The sequence below is a fragment of the Salmo salar genome, chromosome 29 (assembly GCF_965601325.2).
Source record: "Salmo salar chromosome 29, fSalSal1, whole genome shotgun sequence".
In the NCBI taxonomy this organism is placed as follows: Eukaryota; Metazoa; Chordata; class Actinopteri; order Salmoniformes; family Salmonidae; genus Salmo; species Salmo salar.
Window position 1 is genome coordinate 35,063,480 of NC_138319.1, and position 25,948 is coordinate 35,089,427.

Sequence of the window (25,948 nt, forward strand, 5' to 3'; positions counted from 1 at the left end):
CCAGTTTATAATAAAAGTTAGCTTGCAGAAAAACATTGTGCATAAGGTAAGTACCAAAGCACCTTGGCATGGGAGGCAAATGCAAAACCTGCAGAAGAGGGAATGTAAACCAGGGAAAAACTACCATCCCTTGTGCCCAATAAAAAAAAACACACAACTCTCCCAAAAGCAAAAAAGTTTGCCAACCATCCCTTTTATGGACCCCTCCTTCCCAGTAAATGTCGAACTGTCCCTTATGAGGTGACAACGCTAATATCAATGTAGTAGCCTAACGCAGTGTACACGGAACATTCTGTATGAGTGGCAAACGGAAGAGGAGAGGCTGGGGGTGGTAGTTTTGCCCCGTGGACAGAGCAAGTGAGAGAGGGAGAGAGAGCTAGGGAGGAAGAGCGCACGGACAGTGTTGCCGTTACTGTCAGCGGATGGAAGAGTTCAGTCATCAATGGACAGAGTACACGTAGCCTACGGACAGTAGCCTAGCGTCTTCCAATTTACTTTTATTTCTGTTATGAAACGGAGAGAAGTAGAATTAAATCCTGCTACTATACCTAGTTTCGTTTTCATCGTTTATATGACAAATTGCTGAATGGACACAATGTTGTATTAGTGCGTTCTATTGATTATTCTCCAATAGGATTCCTATTTGTCGCGTAAGATTTGTTTGATCTCAAACCTAAATGGAGTATTGGAGGCAGTGCGCGTTATGGCTGATCAACTGCAAGGTGCTTCCACCCGACCATCGGGTAACATGGGAGTCTGCTCAGGTATTCGACCTGGCTCAGACCCTCCGAGATGGAGTGCTCCTGTGTCAACTTCTCAACAACCTCCGACCCCAGTCCATCAACCTCAAAGAGATCAACCTCCGACCTCAGATGTCACAGGTATGATAAAAAAACGTGTTTACAATTCACTGTGACAAAGTATAACGCTTCAAATGGCCTACTAGGCAACTCTACTATGCCCAGATCTTCACGCATCTAATGGGGTAAACACAATAGCAAAATTAAATACTTTGCTCTGCACAGATGGAAAACCTGTTGTTGTCCGTTTCAATCACTTAGTTCGCAGTGAACTTGGAAATTGTGTCATATCCTCGACAGTGTTATTTCTTGTCAACAAGGGAAGTATTATTATTTTGGTCTCTCAAAGAAAAGCTGTAGTACTGTTATTTGAACCCGCAGATCCGCTCTTGCCTGCTCTCTATAGGTGATGAGAGTCTGTTCAGCTGGAGGTAGAGGAGTTACTGTGAGGCTTTACCAACACGAACTAAACATACTGGCAGACAGACAGACCTAACACAGACAGGCAGACAGACAGACCTAACACAGACAGGCAGACAGACAGCGTCACTGTCAGGTACAGCAGCTCCCCCTGTATGCTGCATTATTAAAAACAGAGGCTCCTGCCTCCACTACATTTCCAGGCTCTCTCCTGGTTGTTAAAGACCATCTGCTCCTGTCCTATCCCACACCAAGCCTGTCCTGTCACAGCCGGGCAGATTATAATTTGCCTTCACATCACAGCTAAATCTGTGATTTGGCTCGATGACAAACTGACTAGTTGGAAAGGTGGCATCCTACGAAGGTGCCACGTTGAAAGTCACTGAGCTCTTCTGTAAGGCCATTCTACTGCCAGTGTTTGTCTATGGAGATTGCATGGCAGTGTGCTCGATTTTATACAGCTGTCTGCAAAGGGTGTGGCTGAAATAGCCGAATCCACTCATTTGAAAGGGTGTCCACATACTTTTTTATATATAGTGTAGGAACTCTATCACTGTAAAGCTCACAGAGAGTTCACTAATAAAATAATTCTACAATCCCGATGTCAATATGAAATGCTTCAAAAATAGTTCTGTAATCAAGTTTGTTTTTAAAATGTTCAATGTCGACCAATGTCCTGAAGTCAAGTGGACCATTACCATGACAGAAACTCAAACAAATTGATGAAGGATTGACAAAACATGTCAGCCTGGGGTTTTGAAAGAGGAAACTCAATGGTGTTGGTAGGAAAAGAAGTTGAGCTTTGTATTACGCTCAGGATTATGCAAGGCCAACGGCTGCAATTAATGATAGAGGGCGGATCATTATTTGTCAGCATCCGCTCTAATTCATGGCATAGTGCCACACAATGTAGCAGGAACTGGGTTGTGTCCTATACTTATCTTGCGAACACTGTTATTTTTACACATGGCTTGTTAGATGCATTAGCCATTTTCTGATTCGATAAGGATGGGGCGTCAGCGTAGCGTAGTGGTTAGAGCGTTGGACTAGTAACCGAAAGGTTGCAAGATCGAATCGACAAGGTACTGTCGTTCTGCCCTTGAACAAGGCAGTTAACCCACTGTTCCTAGGCTGTCATTGTAAATAAGAATTTGTTCTGAACTGACTTGCCTAGTTAAATAAAAATACATATGAAAAAAAATTATATAAAAAACACATCCTGTACATGAATTCACACACAGTAGTAGTACATCACTAAAGCAAATATGGTTAATATTTACAAATCTGCTCAGCCTACTTTCTGTTAATTGTAGACCAAGAGTATATGATATTTCTGTTCCTAGGCTACAAACATATTCATACAACATGCTGAGTGTGAGGGGGCCAATTCCCTTTAGTTGTCCATTACTGTCCAACAGAAACTGATCATTTTTTGGGGTTTAAATTGTAAAAACAAATCTGCCCCTGAACGCTCACATCGTCGAGGTGACATTTACATAATGGAGTGTGGGTGGAGTCCACTGTGAATAATTAATGAGTACACAGTGGCAGCAGCTTATTTTATCACTGGTCCATTTACAACCAATGGGACACTAGGCCTCCACTCCCTCAGTGGGACCCTGGGGGCCACGGAGACACCAAGATAAAGGCCTTATAGGGCTCAGAGCACAAAGCACCTGTCTGTGGCATAGAGCCATATCAGTGTGCTCTCTCTGAGGACACAAGGGACTTGGGCCTTCAAAGCAGCGGGCCCTGTGGCTGAATTAGACACGTAATTAAAGCACAATGTATTAGAGCCTCTAAAGAGTTACTTGGACAGCAGTGGAATTTGTGATGGCAGAAGCAGGGCTGGTAAGAGGGACGTAGTGTAGTGTGTGTGTGATTCTCTGATGTGAAGTATGTAGTGTGTAGCGTGTTAGTAGTGCGTGTGTGGTTCTCTGACGTGAAGTATGTAGTGTGTTAGTAGTGTGATTCTCTGATGTGAAGTATGTAGTGTGTTGTGTGTGTGTGTGTGCCTTTTTGGCTGCTCTGTTCAGTCAATACCAATATCAAATTGTTGTTGTTTGTCAGGGTAAGACAATAAAATGCTTCTCTTGCAGAAGAAAATACAACAAAAAACTAAACTAAAACACACTTTGTTGTGACAGGATTTTGCTTCAACCTTTTAACCTGGTGTCTTTTAAGAGAGCAACAACATGAACAAGATAAATTAAATGGAAATGAGGGGTATTGGGCCTTCGTACCTTCTCTATAACACGTTCTAAGGAAAGAAGGGGTATGAATCTGACATCCACAGAATATCTCAGCTTTGGATGTACATGTTATTTTGTCATGAACTGTGTCTGCTTGGAAAAAGGGAAGGAAACTGTGACAGGTAAAATAGAAGTGAGTCTGAAGTGTTTTTTCAAAATGTCTGTGTGAATATTACAACAGGACAGTGTGCAAGTGTGTCAAGTTAGAGGGAGTGTAGATGGCTGCTGGTACTTTTAGGTTCTACCAAAGTGTTTTGGAAGCGGTGGTTTTCCCACATAGCTATGTTATTCCGGCCCAGCTGTGGGCCACATACTTTGTGTTTTTTCTGGCCCAAAGCTGGCTGCATTAAACCAGCTATACTCCCCAAATTACACTGAACAAAAATATAAACGCAACATGTAAAATGTTGGTCCCATGTTTCATGAGCTGAAATAAGAGATCCCAGAACTTTCCACAAAAAGGTATTTCTCTCAAATGTGGATCATCCTTCGGAGCAATTTCCAAATGCCTGAAGGTACCACGTTCATCTGTACAAACAATATTACGCAAGTATAAACACCATGGGACCACGCAGCCGTCATACCGCTCAGGAAGAAGACGCGTTGTGTCTCCTAGAGATGAACGTACTTTGGTGCGAAAAGTGCAAAACAGAACAACAGTGAAGGACCTTGTGAAGATACTGGAGGAAACAGGTACAAAAGTATCTATATCCACAGTAAAACGAGTCCTATATCAACATAACCTGAAAGGCCGCTCAGCAAGGAAGAACCCACTCCTCCAAAACCGCCATAAAAAAGCCAGACTACGGTTTGCAACTGCAAATGGGGATAAAGTTCGTACTTTTTGGAGAAATGTCCTCTGGTCTGATGAAACGTAAATAGAACTGTTTGGCCATAATGACCATCGTTATGTTTGGAGGAAAAAGTCTCAACGTCAACAGTGAAGAGGCAACTCCAGGATGCTGGCCTTCTAGGCAGAGTTCCTTTGTCCAGTGTCTGTTCTTTTTCCCATCTTAATCTTTTCCTTTTATTGGCCAGTTAGAGATATGGCTTTTTCTTTGCTACTCTGCCTAGAAGGCCAGCATCCCGGAGTCACCTCTTCACTGTTGACGTTGAGACTGGTGTTTTGCGGGTACTATTTCATGAAGCTGCCAGTTGAGGACTTCTTTCTCAAACTAGACACTCTAATGTACTTGTCCTCATGCTCAGTTGTGCACCGGGGCCTGTCACTCCTCTTTCTATTCTGGTGAGAGCCAGTTTGCACTGTTCTGTGAAGGGAGTAGTACACAGTATTGTACGAGATCTTCAGTTTCTTGGCAATTTCTTGCATGGAATAGCCTTAATTTCTCAGAACAAGAATAGACTGATGAGTTTCAGAAGAAAGTTATTTGTTTCTGGCCATTTTGAGCCTGTAATTGAACCCACAAATGCTGATGCTCCAGAAACTGAACTAGTCTAAAGGCGGCCAGATTTATTGCTTCTTTAATCAGAACAACCATTTTCAGCTGTGCTAGCATAATTACAAAAGGGTTTTCTAATGATCAATTAGCCTTTTAAAATTATAAACTTGGATTAGCTAACACAACGTGGCATTGTAACACAGGAGTGATGGTTGCTGATAATGGGCCTCTTTTTACGCCTTTGTAGATATTCCATAAAAAATTAAATCAGCCGTTTCCAGATACAATAGTCATTTACAACATTAACAATGTCTACATGTTTTTGATCAATTTGATGTTATTTGAATGGACAAAAAAATAGCTTTTCTTTCAAAAACAAGGACATTTCTAAGTGACCCCAAACCTTTGAACGGTAGTGTAATATTCTTGTTCGGTGTATATTCAGCTACTCTACTATTAAATGTTGTATTTAAACAAAACAGAAGAGCAGTTGAGGATAAAGTCAATCAAAAAAAATCAGGTTAATTACAAGTTGTAACATGGAACATGAAAACAAATAAGTACTATAATAAGTACCATTGACTTGAATTGGATTTGTGCCACGGCTGCTAAAACGTGAGCATTTGAAAACATTGGTTAGGTAAACAAAAACAAAGCATGGACTGCTGTCATATCTCGTCCATAGACAGCGTACATGGTAAAGATATTTTGGTAAACTGTCCCCTTCCCATTTTTGTTTTCCCTTCCCCTTCCTGTTTCCCCTTCCCGTGGGAAGCTCACTGGTGTTGATGTGATTCATTGATTTCTGTATTTCATTTCATATTTTTGCAACTGTTCTATTGTATGAAGTATTTCTATGCCCAGTATAGGTAGGAGCAGCGAGACACCAGTTGGCTTCGAAGCCAAAGAATTGTATAACATTTTAACAGAGCACACCATCAGTTAAACGAATAACAATTACTTAATAATAACAATTCCAATAACAATTCTAGCTGGTGTTGATAGGGTTTGTATATAATTCCCAAGCTGCTAAACACATCGTCCCCATCTCTCCCATCACTAACATAGAGAGGCTGCTGCCACATACTGACTCATCTCTAGCCACTTTAATAATTCAAAATTGGATGTAATAAATGTATCACTAGCCACTTTAAACAATGCCACTTTATATAATGTTTACATACCCTACATTACTCATCTCATATGTATATACTGTACTCTATACCATCTACTGCGTCTTACCTACGCCGTTCGGCCATCGTTCATCCATATATTTATATGTACATATTCTTATTCATTCCTTTACACTTGTGTGTATAAGGCAGTTGTGAAATTGTTAGATTACTTGTTAGATATTACTGCATGGTGGGAACTAGAAGCACAAGCATTTCGCTACACTCGCATTAACATCTCCAACCTCAAATACACCCCTCTCCCAAAGTCCATCATAGAATACAGGTGACGCAACGCTCGTGGCTCGCCTCTTTCTCCCTCCTTCCAGACGCAACCACTTTTTTCACTACCGACTCCACATCCTTCAGATGCCATTTTAGATGTTATCGGATTCTTCCGGAAAAAAACACAAATTGTTGCAATGTCATGCTAATCGCATTGCAGGAAGCTATTTGTGTCGTGATGGGACATTTTGTAATATTATGAGAAATCTTTACCAGTCTATCTCTCCCTCCACCAGCTGGTTCTGAAACATGCGAGGATTTAATGGAGAAAGAGAGTGTCTGATGAATACCTATGTTTTGTTGTGGTGGTGTCTGCTGGGGCCAAGATCTTACATATTCTTGAGGAATCTGGTGGACTAAAGGTGGACAAGAGAAAATAAACTGTTTGATTAAAAAGTGGGTGGACTGTAAAATAAATAAATAAAATGAATGGGAGCTAGGAAAGGAAAGAAGGAAAGGGATATAGGAAAGGAAGTAGGTTATTCAAAAATATAAAAAATTATAATAAATTAAAAAAATGTAGGGATATGAAAAATAAATAAAAGTAACAAGTAATTAAAGAGCAGCAGTAAAATAACAATAGTGAGACTATATACAGGGGGTACCAGTACAGAGTCAATGTGCGTGGGCACCGGTTAGTTGCCCACGCCCACGCACATAGCCTTCCCTGTAGCTCAGTTGGTAGAGCATGGTGTTTGCAACGCCAGGGTTGTGGGTTCGATTCCCACGGGGGGCCAGCACAAAAAGAAAAAAAATGTATGAAATGTATGCATTCACTACTGTAAGTCGCTCTGGATAAGAGCGTCTGCTAAATGACTAAAATGTAAAATGTAAATGTAAAGTGACTATGCATAGATGATAACAACAGAGAGTAGCAGCGGTGTAAAAGGGGGGTGGGGGCAATGCAAATAGTCTGGGTAGCCATTTGATTAGGTGTTCAGGAGTCTTATGGCTTGGGGGTAGAAGCTGATTAGAAGCCTCTTTGACCTAGACTTGGTGCTCCGGTACCGCTTGGAGTGCGGTAGCAGAGAACAGTCTATGACTAGGGTGGCTGGAGTTTTTGACAATTTTTAGGGCCTTCCTCTGACACTGCCTGGTATAGAGGTCCTGAATGGCAGAGAGCTTGGCCTCAGTGATGTACTGGGCCGTACGCACTACCATCTGTAGTTCCTTGCGGCCGGAGGCCGAGCAGTTGCCATACCAGGCAGTGACGCAACCGGTCAGGATGCTCTCAATGGTGCAGCTGTAACACCTTTTGAGGATCTGCAGCTCTAGCCTTTAGCTCAGTGTGGATGTTGTCTGTAATCCATGGCTTCTGGTTGGGGTATGTACGTAGGGTCACTGTGGGGACGACGTCATCGATGCACTTATTGATGAAGCCAATGAGCCTTTAGCCGTAACCTTATCCTACTTCTCCTCTGTTCCTCTGGTGATGTGGAGGTTAATCCAGGTCCTGCAGTGCCTAGCTCCACTCCCACTCCCCAGGTGCTCTCATTTGTTGATTTCTGTAACCGTAAAAGCCTTGGTTTCATGTATGTTAACATTAGAAGCCTACTCCCTAAGTTTCTTACTCACTGCTTTAGCACACTCAGCCAACCCGCATGTCTTAGCCGTGTCTGAATCCTGGCTTAGGAAAACCACCAAAAACCCTGAAATCTCTATTGCTAACTATAACATTTTCTGCCAAGATAGAACTGCCAAAGGGGGCGGTGTTGCAATCTACTGCAAAGATAGCCTGCAGAGTTCTGTATTACTATCCATGTCTGTACCCAAACAATTCGAACTTCTACTTCTAAAAATTCACCTTTCCAGAAACAAGTCTCTCACTGTTGCCGCTTGCTATAGACCTCCCTCTGCCCCCAGCTGTGCCCTCGATACCATATGTAAATTGATTGCCCCCCCATCTATCTTCTGAGCTCGTGCTACTAGGTGACCTAAACTGGGACATGCTTAACACCCCGGCCATCCTACAATCTAAGCTTCATGCTCTCAATCTCACACAAATGATCAATGAACCTACCAGGTACAACCCCATCTTAAACAAGCATGCCCCACTCAAAAAATGTAGAACTAGGAATAGATATAGTCCTTGGTTCACTCCAGACCAGTCTGCCCTTGACCAGCACAAAAACATCCTGTGGCGTTCTGCATTAGCATCAAATAGCCCCCGTGATATGCAACTTTTCAGGGAAGTTAGGAATAAATATACACAAGGAGGTAGAAAAGCTGAAAGCTAGCTTTTTCAAACAGAAATTTGCATAATGTAGCACTAACTCAAAAAAGTTCTGGGACACTGTAAAGTCCATGGAGAATAAGAGCACCTCCTCACAGCTGCCCACTGCTCTGAGGCTAGGAAACACTGTTACCACCGATAAATCCACTATAATTGAGAATTTCAATAAGCATTTCTCTACGGATGGCTATGCTTTCCACCTGGTTACCCCTACCACGGTCAACTGCCCGGCACCCTCCACAGCAACCCGCCAAAACCCCCACCATTTCTCCTTCACCCAAATCCAGATAGCTGATGTTCTGAAAGAGCTGCAAAATCTGGACCCATACAAATCAGCCGGGCTAGACAATCTGGACCCTCTCTTTCTAAAATTATCTGCCGAAATTGTTGCAACCCCTATTACTAGCCTGTTCAACCTCTCTTTTGTATCGTCTGAGATTCCCAAAGATTGGAAAGCTGCCGTGGTCATCCCCCTCTTCACAGGGGGTGACACTCTAGACCCAAACTGCTACAGACCTATATCTATCCTACCCTGTCTTTCTAAGGCCTTCGAAAGCCAAGTTAACAAACAGATTACCGACCATTTTGAATCCCACCATACCTTCTCCGCTATGCAATCTGGTTTCAGAGCTGGTCATGGGTGCACCTCAGCCACGCTCAAGGTCCTAAATGACATCATAACCGCCATCGATAAGAGACATTACTGTGCAGCCCTATTCATCGACCTGGCCAAGGGTTTCGACTCTGTCAATCACCACATTCTAATGGCAGACTCGACAGCCTTGGTTTCTCAAATGACTGCCTCGCCTGGTTTACCAACTACTTCACTGATAGAGTTCAGTGTGTCAAATCGGAGGGCCTGTTGTCCAGACCTCTGGCAGTCTCTATGGGTGTGCCACAGGGTTCAATTCTCGGGCCGACTCTCTTCTCTGTATACATCAATGATATTGCTCTTGCTGCTGGTGATTCTCTGATCCACCTCTATGCAGATGACACCATTCTGTATACTTCTGGCCCCTCTTTGGACACTGTGTTAACTAACCTCCAGACGAGCTTCAATGCCATACAACTCTCCTTCCGTGGCCTCCAACTGCTCTTAAACGCAAGTAAAACTAAATGCATGCTATTCAATCGATCACTGCCCGCACCTGCTCACCCGTCCAGCATCACTACTCTGGACGGCTCTGACTTAGAATACGTGGACAACTACAAATACCTGGGTGTCTGGTTAGACTGTAAACTCTCCTTCCAGACTCACATTAAGCATCTCCAATCCAAAATGAAATCTAGAATCGGCTTCCTATATCGCAACAAAGCATTCTTCACTCATGCTGCCAAACATACCCTCGTAAAACTGACCATCCTACCGATCCTCGACTTCGGTGATGTCATCTGTAAAATAGCCTCCAACACTCTACTCAACAAACTGGATGCAGTCTATCACAGTGCCATCCGTTTTGTCACCAAAGCCCCATACACTACCCACCATTGCGACCTGTATGCTCTCGTTGGTTGGCCCTGGCTTCATACTCGTCGCCAAACCCACTGGCTACAGGTTGTCTACAAGTCTCTGCTAGGTAAAGTCTCGCCTTATCTCAGCTCACTGGTCACAATAGCAGCACCCATCCGTAGCACGCGCTCCATCAGGTATATCTCACTGGTCACCCCCAAAGCCAATTCCTCCTTTGGCCGTCTTTCCTTCCAGTTCTCTGCTGCCAGTGACTGGAACGAACTGCAAAAATCTCTGAAGCTGGAGACTCATATCTCCCTCACTAGCTTTAAGCACCAGCTGTCAGAGCAGCTCATAGATCACTGCAACTGTACATAGCCCATCTGTAAACAGCCCATCTATCTACCTACCTCATCCCCATACTGTATTTATTTATTTATCTTGCTCCTTTGCACCCCAGTATCTCTACTTGCACATTCATCTTCTGCACGTGTACCATTCCAGTGTTTAATTGCTATATTGTAATTACTTTGCCACCATGGCCTATTTATTGCCTTAACTTACCTCATTTGCACTCACTGTATATAGACTTTTTGTTTTCTTTTGTTCTACTGTATTATTGACTGTGTGTTTTGTTTATTCCATGTGTAACTCTGTGTTGTTGTATGTGTCAAATTGCTATGCTTTATCTTGGCCAGGTCGCAGTTGCAAATGAGAACTTGTTCTCAACTAGCCTACCTGGTTAAATAAAGGTGAAATAAAAAAATAAAAATGTAAAATGACTGATGTGGTGTACTCCTCAATGCCATCGGAGGAATCCCGAAACATATTCCAGTCTGTGCTAGCAAAACAGTCCTGTAGCTTAGCATCTGCTCCATCTAACCACTTTTTTATTGATCTAGTCACTGGTGCTTCCTGCTTTAAATTTTGCTTGTAAGCAGGAATCAGGAGGATAGAATTATAGTCAGATTTGCCGAATGGAGGGCGAGGGAGAGCTTTATATGTGTCTATGTGTGGAGTAAAGGTGGTCCAGAGTTTTTTTCCCTCTGGTTGCACATTTAACATGACAAAACAGATTTAAGTTTCCCTGCATTAAATTCCCCAGCTACTAGTAGCGCAGCGTCTGGGTGAGCATTTTCTTGTTTACTTATGGCAGAATACAGCTCATTCACTGCTGTCTTAGTGCTAGCCTCTGATTGTGGTGGTATGTAAACAGATGAAAACTCTCTAGGTAGATAGTATGGTCTACAGCTTATCATGAGATACTCTACCTCAGGCGAGCAATAGCTCGAGACTTCCTTAGATATCGTGCACCAGTTGTTATTTACAAAAATACATAATCCACCGCCCCTTGTCTTACCAAACGCCGCTGTTCTATCCTGCCAGTACAGCTTATAACCAGCCAGCTGTATGTTGATAATGTCGTCGTTCAGCCATGACTCCGTGAAGCATAAAATATTACAGTTTTGAATGTCCCGTTGGGAGTTTAATTTTGAGCGTAGGTCATCTATTTTATTCTCCAAAGATTGCACGTTTGCTAACAGAATGGGCGGAAGTGGGGGTTTATTTGATCACCTATGAATTCTCATGGCCCCTTTTTCTCCGCCTCCTCTTCACGCAAATCAGGGCAATCTGGGCCATGTGCTTATTAGCAATAAGCATTATCACCTGTAGCCCAATTGGTTAAGCATAGTGCCTATAACATGTGCATAGACTGAAGTGTGGGGTTCGTCCGTCTGCATTTACTCCATTGGACGTAACATCCTGATTCTTATTATTTATTATAATAATTTTATTCTAAATATGAATATATCAATAATTATTCATTATTATTCACTCAAATATATTTGTTTGTTTGTTTCTTTTACAAAGTATGACATTGACCCTTTAAGAGCTCTGTTGCACACCTGTGCTTGAAACTGGTTGTAAAACTGCATTTGTAAAACGATGCCACGCGCAGTTGAAGGAGTAGAGAAATAAACGTCGTAGCAATGTATAACTGGGATCCGCCTTTTTTTTTTTTTAAAACAAAGACCAAAACTGCTTTCAAAACACAGTCTGTTGCGTCCTAAGATGCTGGGTTCTTTTACTGAAGACTCCAAAGCGTACTTATAATAAACGGAACAGATTTATTTAATGTTCTCCTTATTACAGTCGACTACTCTCTACAGTGTCTTCAGCCCAACTCTCCCATACATCGTTAAACTTTTGCTGCCCTTGCATCTCGTAATCCAATCACTTCAATGCAAGAACGGAAACCCCATTATCATTTGTTAATTCAAATAACTCAACCCTTGCATACAAATCCCATTGGCTATTTGCAGCCATTTTACATCTAAACACATTAACACATAGTACATGTTTCAATTCATCACACAGGACATTTGACAAAACTGCTTTCAACAGTGTTTTCCCCCTTGATTGCATAAAAAATTGTTGTGCGTTGACTGCTTGTCACAATACCTTTCACTCCTTTGGCTCTCGCAACTTGAATGAGCCTCGAGAGGCATATTTATCTTACGACACACAACAACAAGCCGACTGGATAAATAGATAAAGTATTCTACTATGGAGTTTTTAGTAGCACTGCGAAGTTACCTCATTGAGTGAAAAAGTCGAGGCTTTGAATGACTTTTCTAAGCAGCTACAGTAAACTAAGCACCACTGTTTTGAGTTGAGCGTTGCAGACTAATTTAATTCCCATCGTCTGAACATCGGAGTGTCATCAACATTGCGTGGGTTTGTCTGTGTTGTTGCCCTCCCATTTCATTTTCACTGTTGGGCCATATACCCCACGCCATCTCAGAAGTAGGCTACGAACACTGCATAGGCACAACATCTGTCCAGTAGTTAATGACACTGGTGGATGAATGGTGGTGTTTGTGGCCCAGAATGAAATGTTATCGGGGTTGGTTTCAGCATTAGCTGCACAACACGGTTTACACACCAACCTACACACACACACAGCAGTAGCAGTACATAAAGGACTCTCTCTTGCAGACCACAGACTGTCCCTGACATGTGACAAGTTAAGGAAGTAAGGAGATGGAACAGAGGAAAGAATTGAAACATGCCTTGTCCGGGCCTGGTTCCAAACTCACTCTGTCTAACTAATTAAACTAAACATGCCTTGTCTGGGCCTGGTTCCAAACCCACTCTGTCTAACTAATTAAACTAAACATGCCTTGTCCGGGCCTGGTTCCAAACTCACTCTGTCTAACTAATTAAACTAAACATGCCTTGTCCGGGCCTGGTTCCAAACCCACTCTGTCTAACTAATGAAATTAAACATGCCTTGTCTGGGCCTGGTTCCAAACCCACTCTGTCTAACTAATTAAACTAAACGTGCCTTGGCCGGGCCGGGCCTGGGCCAAACCCACTCTGTCTAACTAATGAAACTAAACATGCCTTGTCTGGGCCTGGTTCCAAACCCACTCTGTCTAACTAATTAAACTAAACGTGCCTTGGCCGGGCCGGGCCTGGTTCCAAACACACTCAAACTAATGAAACTAAACATGCCTTGGCCGGGCCTGGTTCCAAACCCACTCTAAGTAATTAAACTAAACATGCCTTGTCTGGGCCTGGTTCCAAACCCACTCTGTCTAACTAATGAAACTAAACATGCCTTGTCCGGGCCTGGTTCCAAACCCACTCTTTCTAACTAATGAAACTAAACATGCCTTGGCCCAGGCCTGGTTCCAAACCCACTCTGTCTAACTAATGAAACTAAACATGCCTTGGCCCAGGCCTGGTTCCAAACCCACTCTGTCTAACTAATGAAACTAAACATGCATTGTCTGGGCCTGGTTCCAAACCCACACACAGAAGTAACCTAACTTAGTAAGTGACCAAGTTTCAAAGTTCCAAGGAGAGTGAGAGATTTGTCAGTGTGTTGGGATACTTTTTCATGATGTCATCGTTACTGATTTTCTTTGTTGACTTTTTGACTCTGAATTCTACTTATTGTCCAAATTCCACATTCACATGTATTTCCATCTCTGGAATGGATTTAGATGTTTTGGTAAATTGTTCTCTGATACATGTAACTACCGTAATTTCCGGACTATTGAGCGCACCTGAATATAAGCCGCACCCACTGAATTAAAAAATATATATTATTTTGAACATAAATAAGCCACACATGTCTATAAGCCGCAGGTGCCTGCCGGTACATTGAAACAAATTAACTTTACACAGGCTTTAACGAAACACGGCTTGTAACAAAAATAAATAGGCTTTAACGAAACACGTCTTATCATCGACTCATTAAGACCAAGCTCCCGTGCAGCAGCTCTATTTCCTTTTCCAACAGCCAGATCAATCGCCTTCAACTTGAAAGCTGCATCATATGCATTTCTCCGTGTCTTTGCCATGATGAGGGTGACAAAATGACTACCGTAATCAGAATGATGGGAAGTTTGAGAGCGCTCGATTTAATCTAAACAGTAAACAAAAAAGTTGTTTGACCTTAACCCATTCGGCAATTTCATTGGTCTAATGAAAGCTTCATGCCGCCAAAAAACTGAGCGTCACAGAATGTGTTTTTTTGGGAAAAACATTTTTAAAGTGGGAAAAATCCATATATTAGCCGCGTCATTGTTTAAGCCGCGAGGTTCAAAGCCTGGGAAAAAAGTTGCGGCTTATAGTCCGGAAATTACGGTGCATATTGTGTTATTATGTCACACAGACCAAGGCCAGTGACGCCTCTGATTTTTGAAATTCTAACGTTGTTTAGATATAATCATACAGGTTCTCTCGCAGTGTCGTCATGATATGACAAGTAGTATTAATACCCAATTTCATGTCGACATTGGCACAAGTCTTGCCATGGTCATGACATTACAGAAACACAACACACACCACACACACACACACACACACACACACACACACACACACACACACACACACACACACACACACACACACACACACACACACGCTTATAGAAGTGAAGAGTAATCTTTAACAGACTGGATTTGGATAGCCTCTCTTAGCGTGTGTCATAAATAGAGATTCAATATAGAATATGTAACTCTGCAGAGAGTCAACTGAAATAAACGGCAATGCTATATGAGGAATTAATATATAATCCAATTGTATTATTTTCCCCAAAAGAAGTGAGTCCGATTTGTCTCTAATCAATGTTTATTGCATTTTTGAAACTTACCCAGACTGGTTCATTAATCAGTATTGTACTGAGTGCTTTGTGAGAGCTTTTCGTCAATACTGACATAGTTAGATAGAAAACAGTGGCCGTTGATGATAGCATTTGACTCTATTCTGGTCCATGTCTGATACGAATCAAATCACGTTTATATATATAACGCTGTTTTTTTACATCAGCAGATGTCACAAAGTGCTGTACAGAAACCCAGCCTAAAACCCCAAACAGCAAGCAATGCAGGTGTAGAAGCACGTTGGCTAGGAAAAACTCCCTAGAAAGGCAAGACTTCTAGAAACCTAGAGAGGAACCAGTCTTAGATATCAGATACGTATTAATGAAATGTCTCCAAGTAGGAGTACTGATCTAGGATCAGGTCTTTCCTGTCTATGTACTTTTATGTGATCTAAAAAGGCAAAACTGTCTTTAAAAAACAAAACTGATCCTAGATCAGGACTCAGAGAGAGAGAGAGAGAGAGAGAGACGTGGCTGTAGTCTGCAGCACCATTGCAACCTTCACCGTACATTCACCAGTGGGTTCAAAAACAACAACATTGAAAGCCTTCAGCCAAATTAAATGGGCATTCTTTTCTATTCAGCTAAAAGTAGACAGAGAAGTAATAGGAACAGTCGGTCAGGGATGATAATGCAAAGAGCACTTTAGAGAAGCCTTGCGGTGTGTAACCTAGTGTTTCAGTGGTGTACATATGAACAATATTTTATATCAAGTTTCTCCAGTAAGTGAGGATGAGTCTGTATACGTGGCAGCGTAGCCTAGTGGTTTAGCATTGGACTAGAAACTGAAATGGTTGCAAGTTCGAATCCCCGAGCTGACAAGGTACAAATCTGTCCTTCTACCCCTGAACATGTCAGTTAACCCACTGTTCCTAGGCCGTCATTGAAAATAAGAATTTGTTCTTTACTGACTTGCCTAGTTAAATAAAGGTAAAATGATGCATCTCGTGCTGTGTAACAGTAGGTGGATGTGATACATGACTGCTGTACAAACCAATCTCTTTATAAATACTGTATGTCTGTCGTCATTGTCTTTGGTTGCAGTGTAGAGGGACAGCTAGAAATATATACCTGTGGTGATAATTATGTACAGACACACATGAACACAGGGTCAGACACCAGTTGATCTGTCTCACACACCCTCTGCAGCTGGAAACCAGATTTATCATATTTGGATGAGTGGAAGGGGAAGAAGGAGGAAAGGGAGGAGGATGAGGAGGAGGAGGAGTAGGAGGGGGAGGAAGGGGACGAGGGGGTGGACAGCCAGTATTCACGCTCCAGTGAGGGGATACTGGTCGCACGTCTTGCCTCTTCCTGAGAGCAGATACGCTGGAGAGACAGAGCAGAGGGTGGAGGGAGGGAGAGACAGAGCAGAGGGTGGAGGGAGGGAGAGAGAGCAGAGGGTGGAGGGAGGGAGAGACAGAGCAGAGGGTGGAGGGAGGGAGAGACAGAGCAGAGGGTGGAGGGAGGGAGAGACAGAGCAGAGGGTGGAGGGAGAGACAGAGCAGAGGGTGGAGGGAGGGAGAGACAGAGCAGAGGGTGGAGGGAGAGACAGAGCAGAGGGTGGAGGGAGAGACAGAGCAGAGGGTGGAGGGAGAGACAGAGCAGAGGGTGGAGGGAGGGAGAGACAGAGCAGAGGGTGGAGGGAGAGACAGAGCAGAGGGTGGAGGGAGAGACAGAGCAGAGGGTGGAGGGAGAGACAGAGCAGAGGGTGGAGGGAGAGACAGGGTGGAGAGAGAGACAGAGCAGAGGGTGGAGGGAGGGAGAGACAGAGCAGAGGGTGGAGGGAGAGACAGAGCAGAGGGTAGAGAGAGAGACAGAGCAGAGGGTGGAGGGAGGGAGAGACAGAGCAGAGGGTGGAGGGAGAGACAGGGTGGAGAGAGAGACAGAGCAGAGGGAGGGAGAGACAGAGCAGAGGGGGGAGGGAGAGACAGAGCAGAGGGTGGAGGGAGAGACAGAGCAGAGGGTGGAGGGAGAGACAGAGCAGAGGGTGGAGGGAGAGACAGGGTGGAGAGAGAGACAGAGCAGAGGGTGGAGGGAGGGAGAGACAGAGCAGAGGGTGGAGGGAGAGACAGAGCAGAGGGTAGAGAGAGAGACAGAGCAGAGGGTGGAGGGAGGGAGAGACAGAGCAGAGGGTGGAGGGAGAGACAGGGTGGAGAGAGAGACAGAGCAGAGGGAGGGAGAGACAGAGCAGAGGGGGGAGGGAGAGACAGAGCAGAGGGTGGAGGGAGAGACAGAGCAGAGGGTGGAGGGAGGGAGAGACAGAGCAGAGGGTGGAGGGAGAGACAGGGTGGAGAGAGAGACAGAGCAGAGGGTAGAGAGAGAGACAGAGCAAAGGGTGGAGAGAGATCTCTTCCATGTCACAGATGATGAGCAGTAAAGTTTTGTGTCCCCTAACACACCACTGTGCTGTGAAGGTTTACATGCCCTGGACTGGCTAACACACCACTGTGCTGTGAAGGTTTACATGCCCTGGACTGGCTAACACACCACTATGCTGTGCAGCTCTCCATGAATTACATTTACCCTTGATTCTTCACTTCTCCTCACATCCCAGCCAACCAATCACAACCCTTTGTCTCTCATGACCCTATCACAGAATGTCAGCATTACTTGACCCTCTCTGTCATTAAACAGACAGGACAGAGCATCAACTACCATAAACCTGTAAACAGACAGGACAGAGCACCAACTACCATAAACCTGTAAACAGACAGGACAGAGCATCAAATAACATAAACCTGTAAACAGACAGGACAGAGCATCAAATAACATAAACCTGTAAACAGACAGGACAGAGCACCGACTACCATAAACCTGTAAACAGACAGGACAGAGCACCAACTACCATAAACCTGTAAACAGACAGGACAGAGCACCAACTACCATAAACCTGTAAACAGACAGGACAGAGCACCGACTACCATAAACCTGTAAACAGACAGGACAGAGCACCAACTACCATAAACCTGTAAACAGACAGGACAGAGCACCAACTTCCATAAACCTGTAAACAGACAGGACAGAGCACCAACTACCATAAACCTGTAAACAGACAGGACAGAGCACCAACTACCATAAACCTGTAAACAGACAGGACAGAGCACCAACTACCATAAACCTGTAAACAGACAGGACAGAGCACCAACTACCATAAACCTGTAAACAGACAGGACAGAGCACCAACTACCATAAACCTGTAAACAGACAGGACAGAGCACCAACTACCATAAACCTGTAAACAGACAGGACAGAGCACCAACTACCATAAACCTGTAAACAGACAGGACAAAGCACCAACTACCATAAACCATAATGCGGTGGATATGCGGTGGAAACGTTGTTACTTCATTTTTATGGGCGAGTTCCCACCCCTTACCTCTCTGAAACACACTTTAGGCTGTATATGAAAGAGCAAACTGTAAGAGGCGTTGGAGATTCTAAATGTGATTAGTCTGGCATGCGTCCCAATTGGCATCCTGTTGCCTATATAGTGCACTACTTTTGACCAGAGCCCAATAAGAGCCCTATTCCCTATATAGTGCACTACTTTTGACCAGAGCCCTATTGGTCCTGAGGTAATAGGGTGACATTAGGGACAGAGCTTATGTCCCTGGGTTTGGACCAGCTGCTGTGGACCGCAGGCCGGCCGAGGCCAATCACTCATCTCACATGAATAATGTATTAAAACAGGGCAGACATAAAGAACTGAGTTAAATAAGTCTTGTTGAGTAAAAGAGTCAGGGTGAAAGTTAGGATGACAAGTAGCCCTAGTCCTGCACAGAAAAGGCGTTGCACACCACAATACACACACTTCTCAACACTTCCATTTTTGGTTGGACGTACACGCTTCAGTTAGGAACATCATGTGAAAGTCTGTCAGCCACACAACTTCTTCTCTTGCGACAGCGAACACACACTAACTAAAGGTAGCCGAGTATAGCAGACTATAGTAGGGTACAGTAGGGTATATAGTAGAGTATAGTAGATTATAGCAGAGTATATAGAGTATAGCATGGTATAGTATAGTAGAGTGTACAGTATAGCATAGTAGAGTAGAGTATAGTAGAGTGGAGTATATTAGAGTGCAGTATATGGTGGAGTATTGTATAGTAGAGTAGAGTATATAGTATATTAGTGTGTATAGTATCGTGGACTAGAGTATACTGTCCACTGCCTAGGAGGTTTATGGAAACAAGCTGAGGGGGTGTATCTCTGGATTGTGGATCCTGCTTTTTTAGCTGTCTGTCTCCTGGCTGCCTTTGACCCTAAGCTGGACCTGGACAGCTGTTGATCTGCAGTCAGCACATATTCATTCGCCTACACTCCAGCTCAGGTTTCCCGATGACACAGCTGAGAACAGGTCCCAGCTCTCACATCAATGCATGTGACACCTACAGTACCTCAACTCTGGGCTGGGCTGTTGTCGCAAATGGTACCGTATTTCCTATGTATTGGATTTATGTTGACCAGAAACTATAGGGTCCTGCACTGCAAGACCCACAGGGCCCTGGTCAACGGTAGTGCACTTTTGTAGGGGATAGGTTGAACCCTGGTGATTTATTTCCCTGTCATTAAGCCGATGTCACTCAAAACTATCTGGATGCAATTTATGTTGCTTGCAATAAAGTTGCATCTGGGTTGTTCAGTGTGTTAGTGATGGGCATTCCAAGTCTTTTCGGTAAGCCGGCTCATTTGGTTCCATTCACTTAAAAGAGTCAGCTCATTTGGTTCCATTCACTTAAAAGAGTCAGCTCATTTGGTTCCATTCACATAAAAGAGTCAGCTCATTTGGTTTCATTCACATAAAAGAGTCAGCTCATTTGGTTCCATTCACATAAAAGAGTCAGCTCATTTGGTTCCATTCACATAAAAGAGTCAGCTCATTTGGTTCCATTCACATAAAAGAGTCAGCTCATTTGGTTTCATTCACTTAAAAGAGCCGGCTCATTTGGTTCCCAAAAAATTGCCTGCAACTTGGTTGCATCGCATCGCAAGAGATAAAAAAAATCGATCATATTTCATGCAACTGACTGTATGCAATGTCCAATCACATATCATTCAGTTTGGAACTCTGACCCAGTTGTCATGTCAACACAGCTGTCAGTGGGTTGTCAACACAGCTGTCAGTGGGTTGTCAACATAGCTGTCAGTGCTGCTGCAAACCATGACAAAAGAGACATGACAAAATGGAAATGGGAAAACACTTCTAGATGCCATGGCTAGTCATGGTTTATGTACATGGTGTGGCAGTCAATACATTTAATTTTGAACCCAGACCTTTCTCGATCCAGTTTCAACTGAAATTGTCTAACATGAACTGCACTAGCTTGGTTAGGTAGCTAGAGCTTCTTAGGGCTAGGCCCCTTTTTTCTCAATTTCTGCCTGAATGACATGCCCAAAGTAAACTGCCTGTTACTCAGGCCCTGAAGCCAGAATATGCATATAATTGGTACCATTGGAAAGACACTTTGAAGTTTGTAGAAATGTTGAAATAATGTAGGAGAGTATAAGACAATAGATATGGTAGGAGAAAATCCAAAGAAAAACCAACCAGATTTTTTGTTGTTGTTGTGAGACCATGCTCTTCCAATGGCAAGTATGAGGGCATACTCAATTCTAGCTCCCATGATGCAATTCCTATGGCTTCCACTGGGTGTCAGCAGTCTATGTTCAAGGTTTCAGGCATGTAACTTCCAAAACGAATAAGAAATAAAAGTTTTAGTGGAAGGACACAGTCTTGGAAATGTGTGTTTTTACGCGCCATGAAGACAAGACGCACCTAAATTTGGTTTCCTATTGAACATACTTCTTTCCGTAAAAAATATTATCGTTTGATTACATTTTAGGGTATCTGAGAAATAAATAGAAACTTATTTTGACTTGTTGAAACAAAGTTTAGGAATTTATGAAACCTGCGCCGGTGGAAAAATATTTTGTTGTGGGGCGCCGTCCTCAAACAATTGCAGTGCATGCTTTCGCTGTAATAGCTACTGTAAATCAGACAGTTAGATTAACAAGAATTTAAGCTTTCAACTGATATAAGACCATTGTATGTACCTAAATGTTTAATATTAATTTCTATGATTATTTATTTGAATTGCGCGCCCTCCAGTTTCACAGGAAGTAGGCTAGCTAGGTTGGTAAATCATGGTTTGCAAATAGGCAACGTTTTGGCTAGGTAGCTAAATTGTACAGCCAGCATTTTGTCTATATCGACATTACAATTATCAAACTTTTGTTTTAGACATTACATTCCCATGGTCCGTGGCCTTCTGTTTTAGACTTTACATTCCCATGGTCCGTGGCCCTTCTGTTTTAGACTTTACATTCCCATGGTCCGTGGCCCTTCTGTTTTAGACTTTACATTCCCATGGTCCGTGGCCTTCTGTTTTAGACTTTACATTCCCATGGTCCGTGGCCTTCTGTTTTAGACTTTACATTCCCATGGTCCGTGGCCTTCTGTTTTAGACTTTACATTCCCATGGTCCGTGGCCTTCTGTTTTAGACTTTACATTCCCATGGTCCGTGGCCTTCTGTTTTAGACTTTACATTCCCATGGTCCGTGGCCTTCTGTTTTAGACTTTACATTCCCATGGTCCGTGGCCTTCTGTTTTAGACTTTACATTCCCATGGTCCGTGGCCTTCTGTTTTAGACTTTACATTCCCATGGTCCGTGGCCCTTCTGTTTTAGACTTTACATTCCCATGGTCCGTGGCCTTCTGTTTTAGACTTTACATTCCCATGGTCCGTGGCCTTCTGTTTTAGACTTTACATTCCCATGGTCCGTGGCCTTCTGTTTTAGACTTTACATTCCCATGGTCCGTGGCCTTCTGTTTTAGACTTTACATTCCCATGGTCCGTGGCCTTCTGTTTTAGACTTTACATTCCCATGGTCCGTGGCCTTCTGTTTTAGACTTTACATTCCCATGGTCCGTGGCCTTCTGTTTTAGACTTTACATTCCCATGGTCCGTGGCCCTTCTGTTTTAGACTTTACATTCCCATGGTCCGTGGCCTTCTGTTTTAGACTTTACATTCCCATGGTCCGTGGCCTTCTGTTTTAGACTTTACATTCCCATGGTCCGTGGCCTTCTGTTTTAGACTTTACATTCCCATGGTCCGTGGCCTTCTGTTTTAGACTTTACATTCCCATGGTCCGTGGCCTTCTGTTTTAGACTTTACATTCCCATGGTCCGTGGCCTTCTGTTTTAGACTTTACATTCCCATGGTCCGTGGCCTTCTGTTTTAGACTTTACATTCCCATGGTCCGTGGCCTTCTGTTTTAGACTTTACATTCCCATGGTCCGTGGCCCTTCTGTTTTAGACTTTACATTCCCATGGTCCGTGGCCCTTCTGTTTTAGACTTTACATTCCCATGGTCCGTGGCCTTCTGTTTTAGACTTTACATTCCCATGGTCCGTGGCCTTCTGTTTTAGACTTTACATTCCCATGGTGCGTGGCCTTCTGTTTTAGACTTTACATTCCCATGGTCCGTGGCCTTCTGTTTTAGACTTTACATTCCCATGGTCCGTGGCCTTCTGTTTTAGACTTTACATTCCCATGGTCCGTGGCCTTCTGTTTTAGACTTTACATTCCCATGGTCCGTGGCCTTCTGTTTTAGACTTTACATTCCCATGGTCCGTGGCCTTCTGTTTTAGACTTTACATTCCCATGGTCCGTGGCCTTCTGTTTTAGACTTTACATTCCCATGGTCCGTGGCCTTCTGTTTTAGACTTTACATTCCCATGGTCCGTGGCCTTCTGTTTTAGACTTTACATTCCCATGGTCCGTGGCCCTTCTGTTTTAGACTTTACATTCCCATGGTCCGTGGCCTTCTGTTTTAGACTTTACATTCCCATGGTCCGTGGCCTTCTGTTTTAGACTTTACATTCCCATGGTCCGTGGCCTTCTGTTTTAGACTTTACATTCCCATGGTCCGTGGCCTTCTGTTTTAGACTTTACATTCCCATGGTCCGTGGCCTTCTGTTTTAGACTTTACATTCCCATGGTCCGTGGCCTTCTGTTTTAGACTTTACATTCCCATGGTCCGTGGCCTTCTGTTTTAGACTTTACATTCCCATGGTCCGTGGCCTTCTGTTTTAGACTTTACATTCCCATGGTCCGTGGCCTTCTGTTTTAGACTTTACATTCCCATGGTCCGTGGCCTTCTGTTTTAGACATTACAGTCCCATGGTCCGTGGCCCTTCTGTTTTAGACTTTACATTCCCATGGTCCGTGGCCTTCTGTTTTAGACTTTACATTCCCATGGTCCGTGGCCTTCTGTTTTAGACTTTACATTCCCATGGTCCGTGGCCCTTCTGTTTTAGACTTTACATTCCCATGGTCCGTGGCCTTCTGTTTTAGACTTTACATTCCCATGGTCCGTGGCCTTCTGTTTTAGACTTTACATTCCCATGGTCCGTGGCCTTCTGTTTTAGACTTTACATTCCCATGGTCCGTGGCCTTCTGTTTTAGACTTTACATTCCCATGGTCCGTGGCCTTCTGTTTTAGACTTTACATTCCCATGGTCCGTGCCCTTCTGTTTTAGACTTTACATTCCCATGGTCCGTGGCCTTCTGTTTTAGACTTTACATTCCCATGGTCCGTGGCCTTCTGTTTTAGACTTTACATTCCCATGGTCCGTGGCCCTTCTGTTTTAGACTTTACATTCCCATGGTCCGTGGCCTTCTGCCTTCTGTTTTCCTCCTATAGTGTTCCACGCGACGCCATTTCTTCGCGCCAGACACACACATCTTAAGAGAGAACCATAAGATACAGGAGGTGCGTCAGAGAGAAAGCATGCAGGGGTTGTGTCATTCTGATTCAATACCCTGTTGAATACTATTGTATTCATCGTTACAGTTAAATCATTGTTATATCTCTCTCGTCTATGTGTGACCTAGGATAGGATAAAGTAATCCTTCTAACCCCCCCCCCCCTTAAAAGATTTAGATGCACTATTGTAAAGTGGTTGTTCAACTGGATATCATAAGGTGAATGCACCAATTTGTAAGTCGCTCTGCATAAGAGCGTCTGCTAAATGACTTAAATGTAAATGTAAATGATGCTTCGAGCAGTTGCACGCCAGCCGGTAATACAAACTGATACAATGGTAAAACGGAGCATTTCAGTTTGAATTCCAGGCTAGTAGCACACAGAGTATTTGTCTGAAATGGCACCCTATTCCTTACATAGTACACTACTTTTGACCAAGGCCCGTATGGCTCTAGAGAAAAGTAGTGCACTATATAGGTAATTTCAGATGCAGCGCGGCACTCTCTCTCCCTGTTGGCTGGGCTGGCTTGTCTGTACTGTATGCATATCAGATTGACTTGATGGACGGACAGAAAGAGAAGAGGCCTCTCAGGTCTCCAACACTAACCCTGGACAGCAGTCCTCTGCTTCCTCTGTGACAGAGTCGGCCATCTTACTGTCTGTTAATTGACACTCATTAACCAATAAGAGATGAGATGAGTCTAACTCAGGTTGGATTTTCATGTGGGAGATCTAGAACCAAACAGAGTGGGATGTAATTAGCTGCTAGGCTAGGCTAGGCTAGGCTAGGCTAGGCTACGCTACAGTACACACTGGGGTTTTAAAAAACCCACGTACTGTACGGAATACATAAGCAGAAAGAAATAGGATCCATATAATGGAGGACAAGCACACTCCATCTCAACCATCTGAACAGAGCGATAACACATGACTTGAAAAGGGATGGTGACACTCATTGTCTTATTTCTACAGATGGTTTCTGCATGGTGCTGCAGATATGAAATGCTACACCATTATAGACTACAGTGCTGTGGTCAATTCTCTCTACCCTTGAGTCCTCCCTGGTCCTCCCCTCCCTGCTCCGCAGGTGTACACACGCTCATGCACACACAAACACACACAAACACGCACGCTTAGACGCACTCACACACACACACACACATGCTCACACACGCACATACACCCACACACTTGCACGCACTCACACACAGGCCCATGGTTCCATTTTCCGCTGATACAGGATGCAGTAAGTGGAATCGTCATTCCATAACAAGAGGAGATGTGTGAGTCTACACACACCAGTCAGTACTGTAGATGAGGCCTAGTGGGGCTGAGAGCTCCTATTACAGAAAACAGCCATGTGTGAAACCATCTGGACACTCCCTGCTTACCACTTGTGGCTTGTTAAAACCGTCCCTTCTTGACTCCCTGCACCCAGCCTGCTTCACTCCCGTGATACAGAGTGGGTCTCAGCCCATTGATCCCAGTGCTACAGAGTTAGTGGGTTTCAGCCCAGTGCTACAGAGTTAGTGGGTCTCAGCCCATTGAGCCCAGTGCTACAGAGTTAGTGGGTCTCAGCCCACTGAGCCCAGTGCTGCAGAGTTAGTGGGTCTCAGCCCATTGATCCCAGTGCTACAGAGTTAGTGGGTCTCAGCCCATTGATCCCAGTGCTACAGAGTTAGTGGGTCTCAGCCCATTGAGCCCAGTGCTACAGAGTTAGTGGGTCTCAGCCCACTGAGCCCAGTGCTACAGAGTTAGTGGGTTTCAGCCCACTGAGCCCAGTGCTACAGAGTTAGTGGGTTTCAGCCCACTGAGCCCAGTGCTACAGAGTTAGTGGGTTTCAGCCCACTGAGCCCAGTGCTACAGAGTTAGTGGGTCTCAGCCCACTGAGCCCAGTGCTACAGAGTTAGTGGGTTTCAGCCCACTGAGCCCAGTGCTACAGAGTTAGTGGGTTTCAGCCCACTGAGCCCAGTGCTACAG

At 44.0% G+C, this 25,948-nt stretch overlaps 1 protein-coding gene across 1 annotated transcript in view; it reads left to right on the forward strand.

Annotated features, from left to right (window-relative positions):
- Positions 1-308: 308 nt before the first annotated feature.
- The window catches only part of LOC100286462 (guanine nucleotide exchange factor VAV3), a 179,890-nt gene continuing 154,250 nt past the window's right edge, over positions 309-25,948 (forward strand). The window contains exon 1 of the mRNA XM_045710531.2: positions 309-881. Coding sequence (XP_045566487.1) covers positions 678-881 — 204 coding nt within the window. The 5' untranslated portion in view covers positions 309-677. The remainder of the gene's footprint in view (positions 882-25,948) is intronic.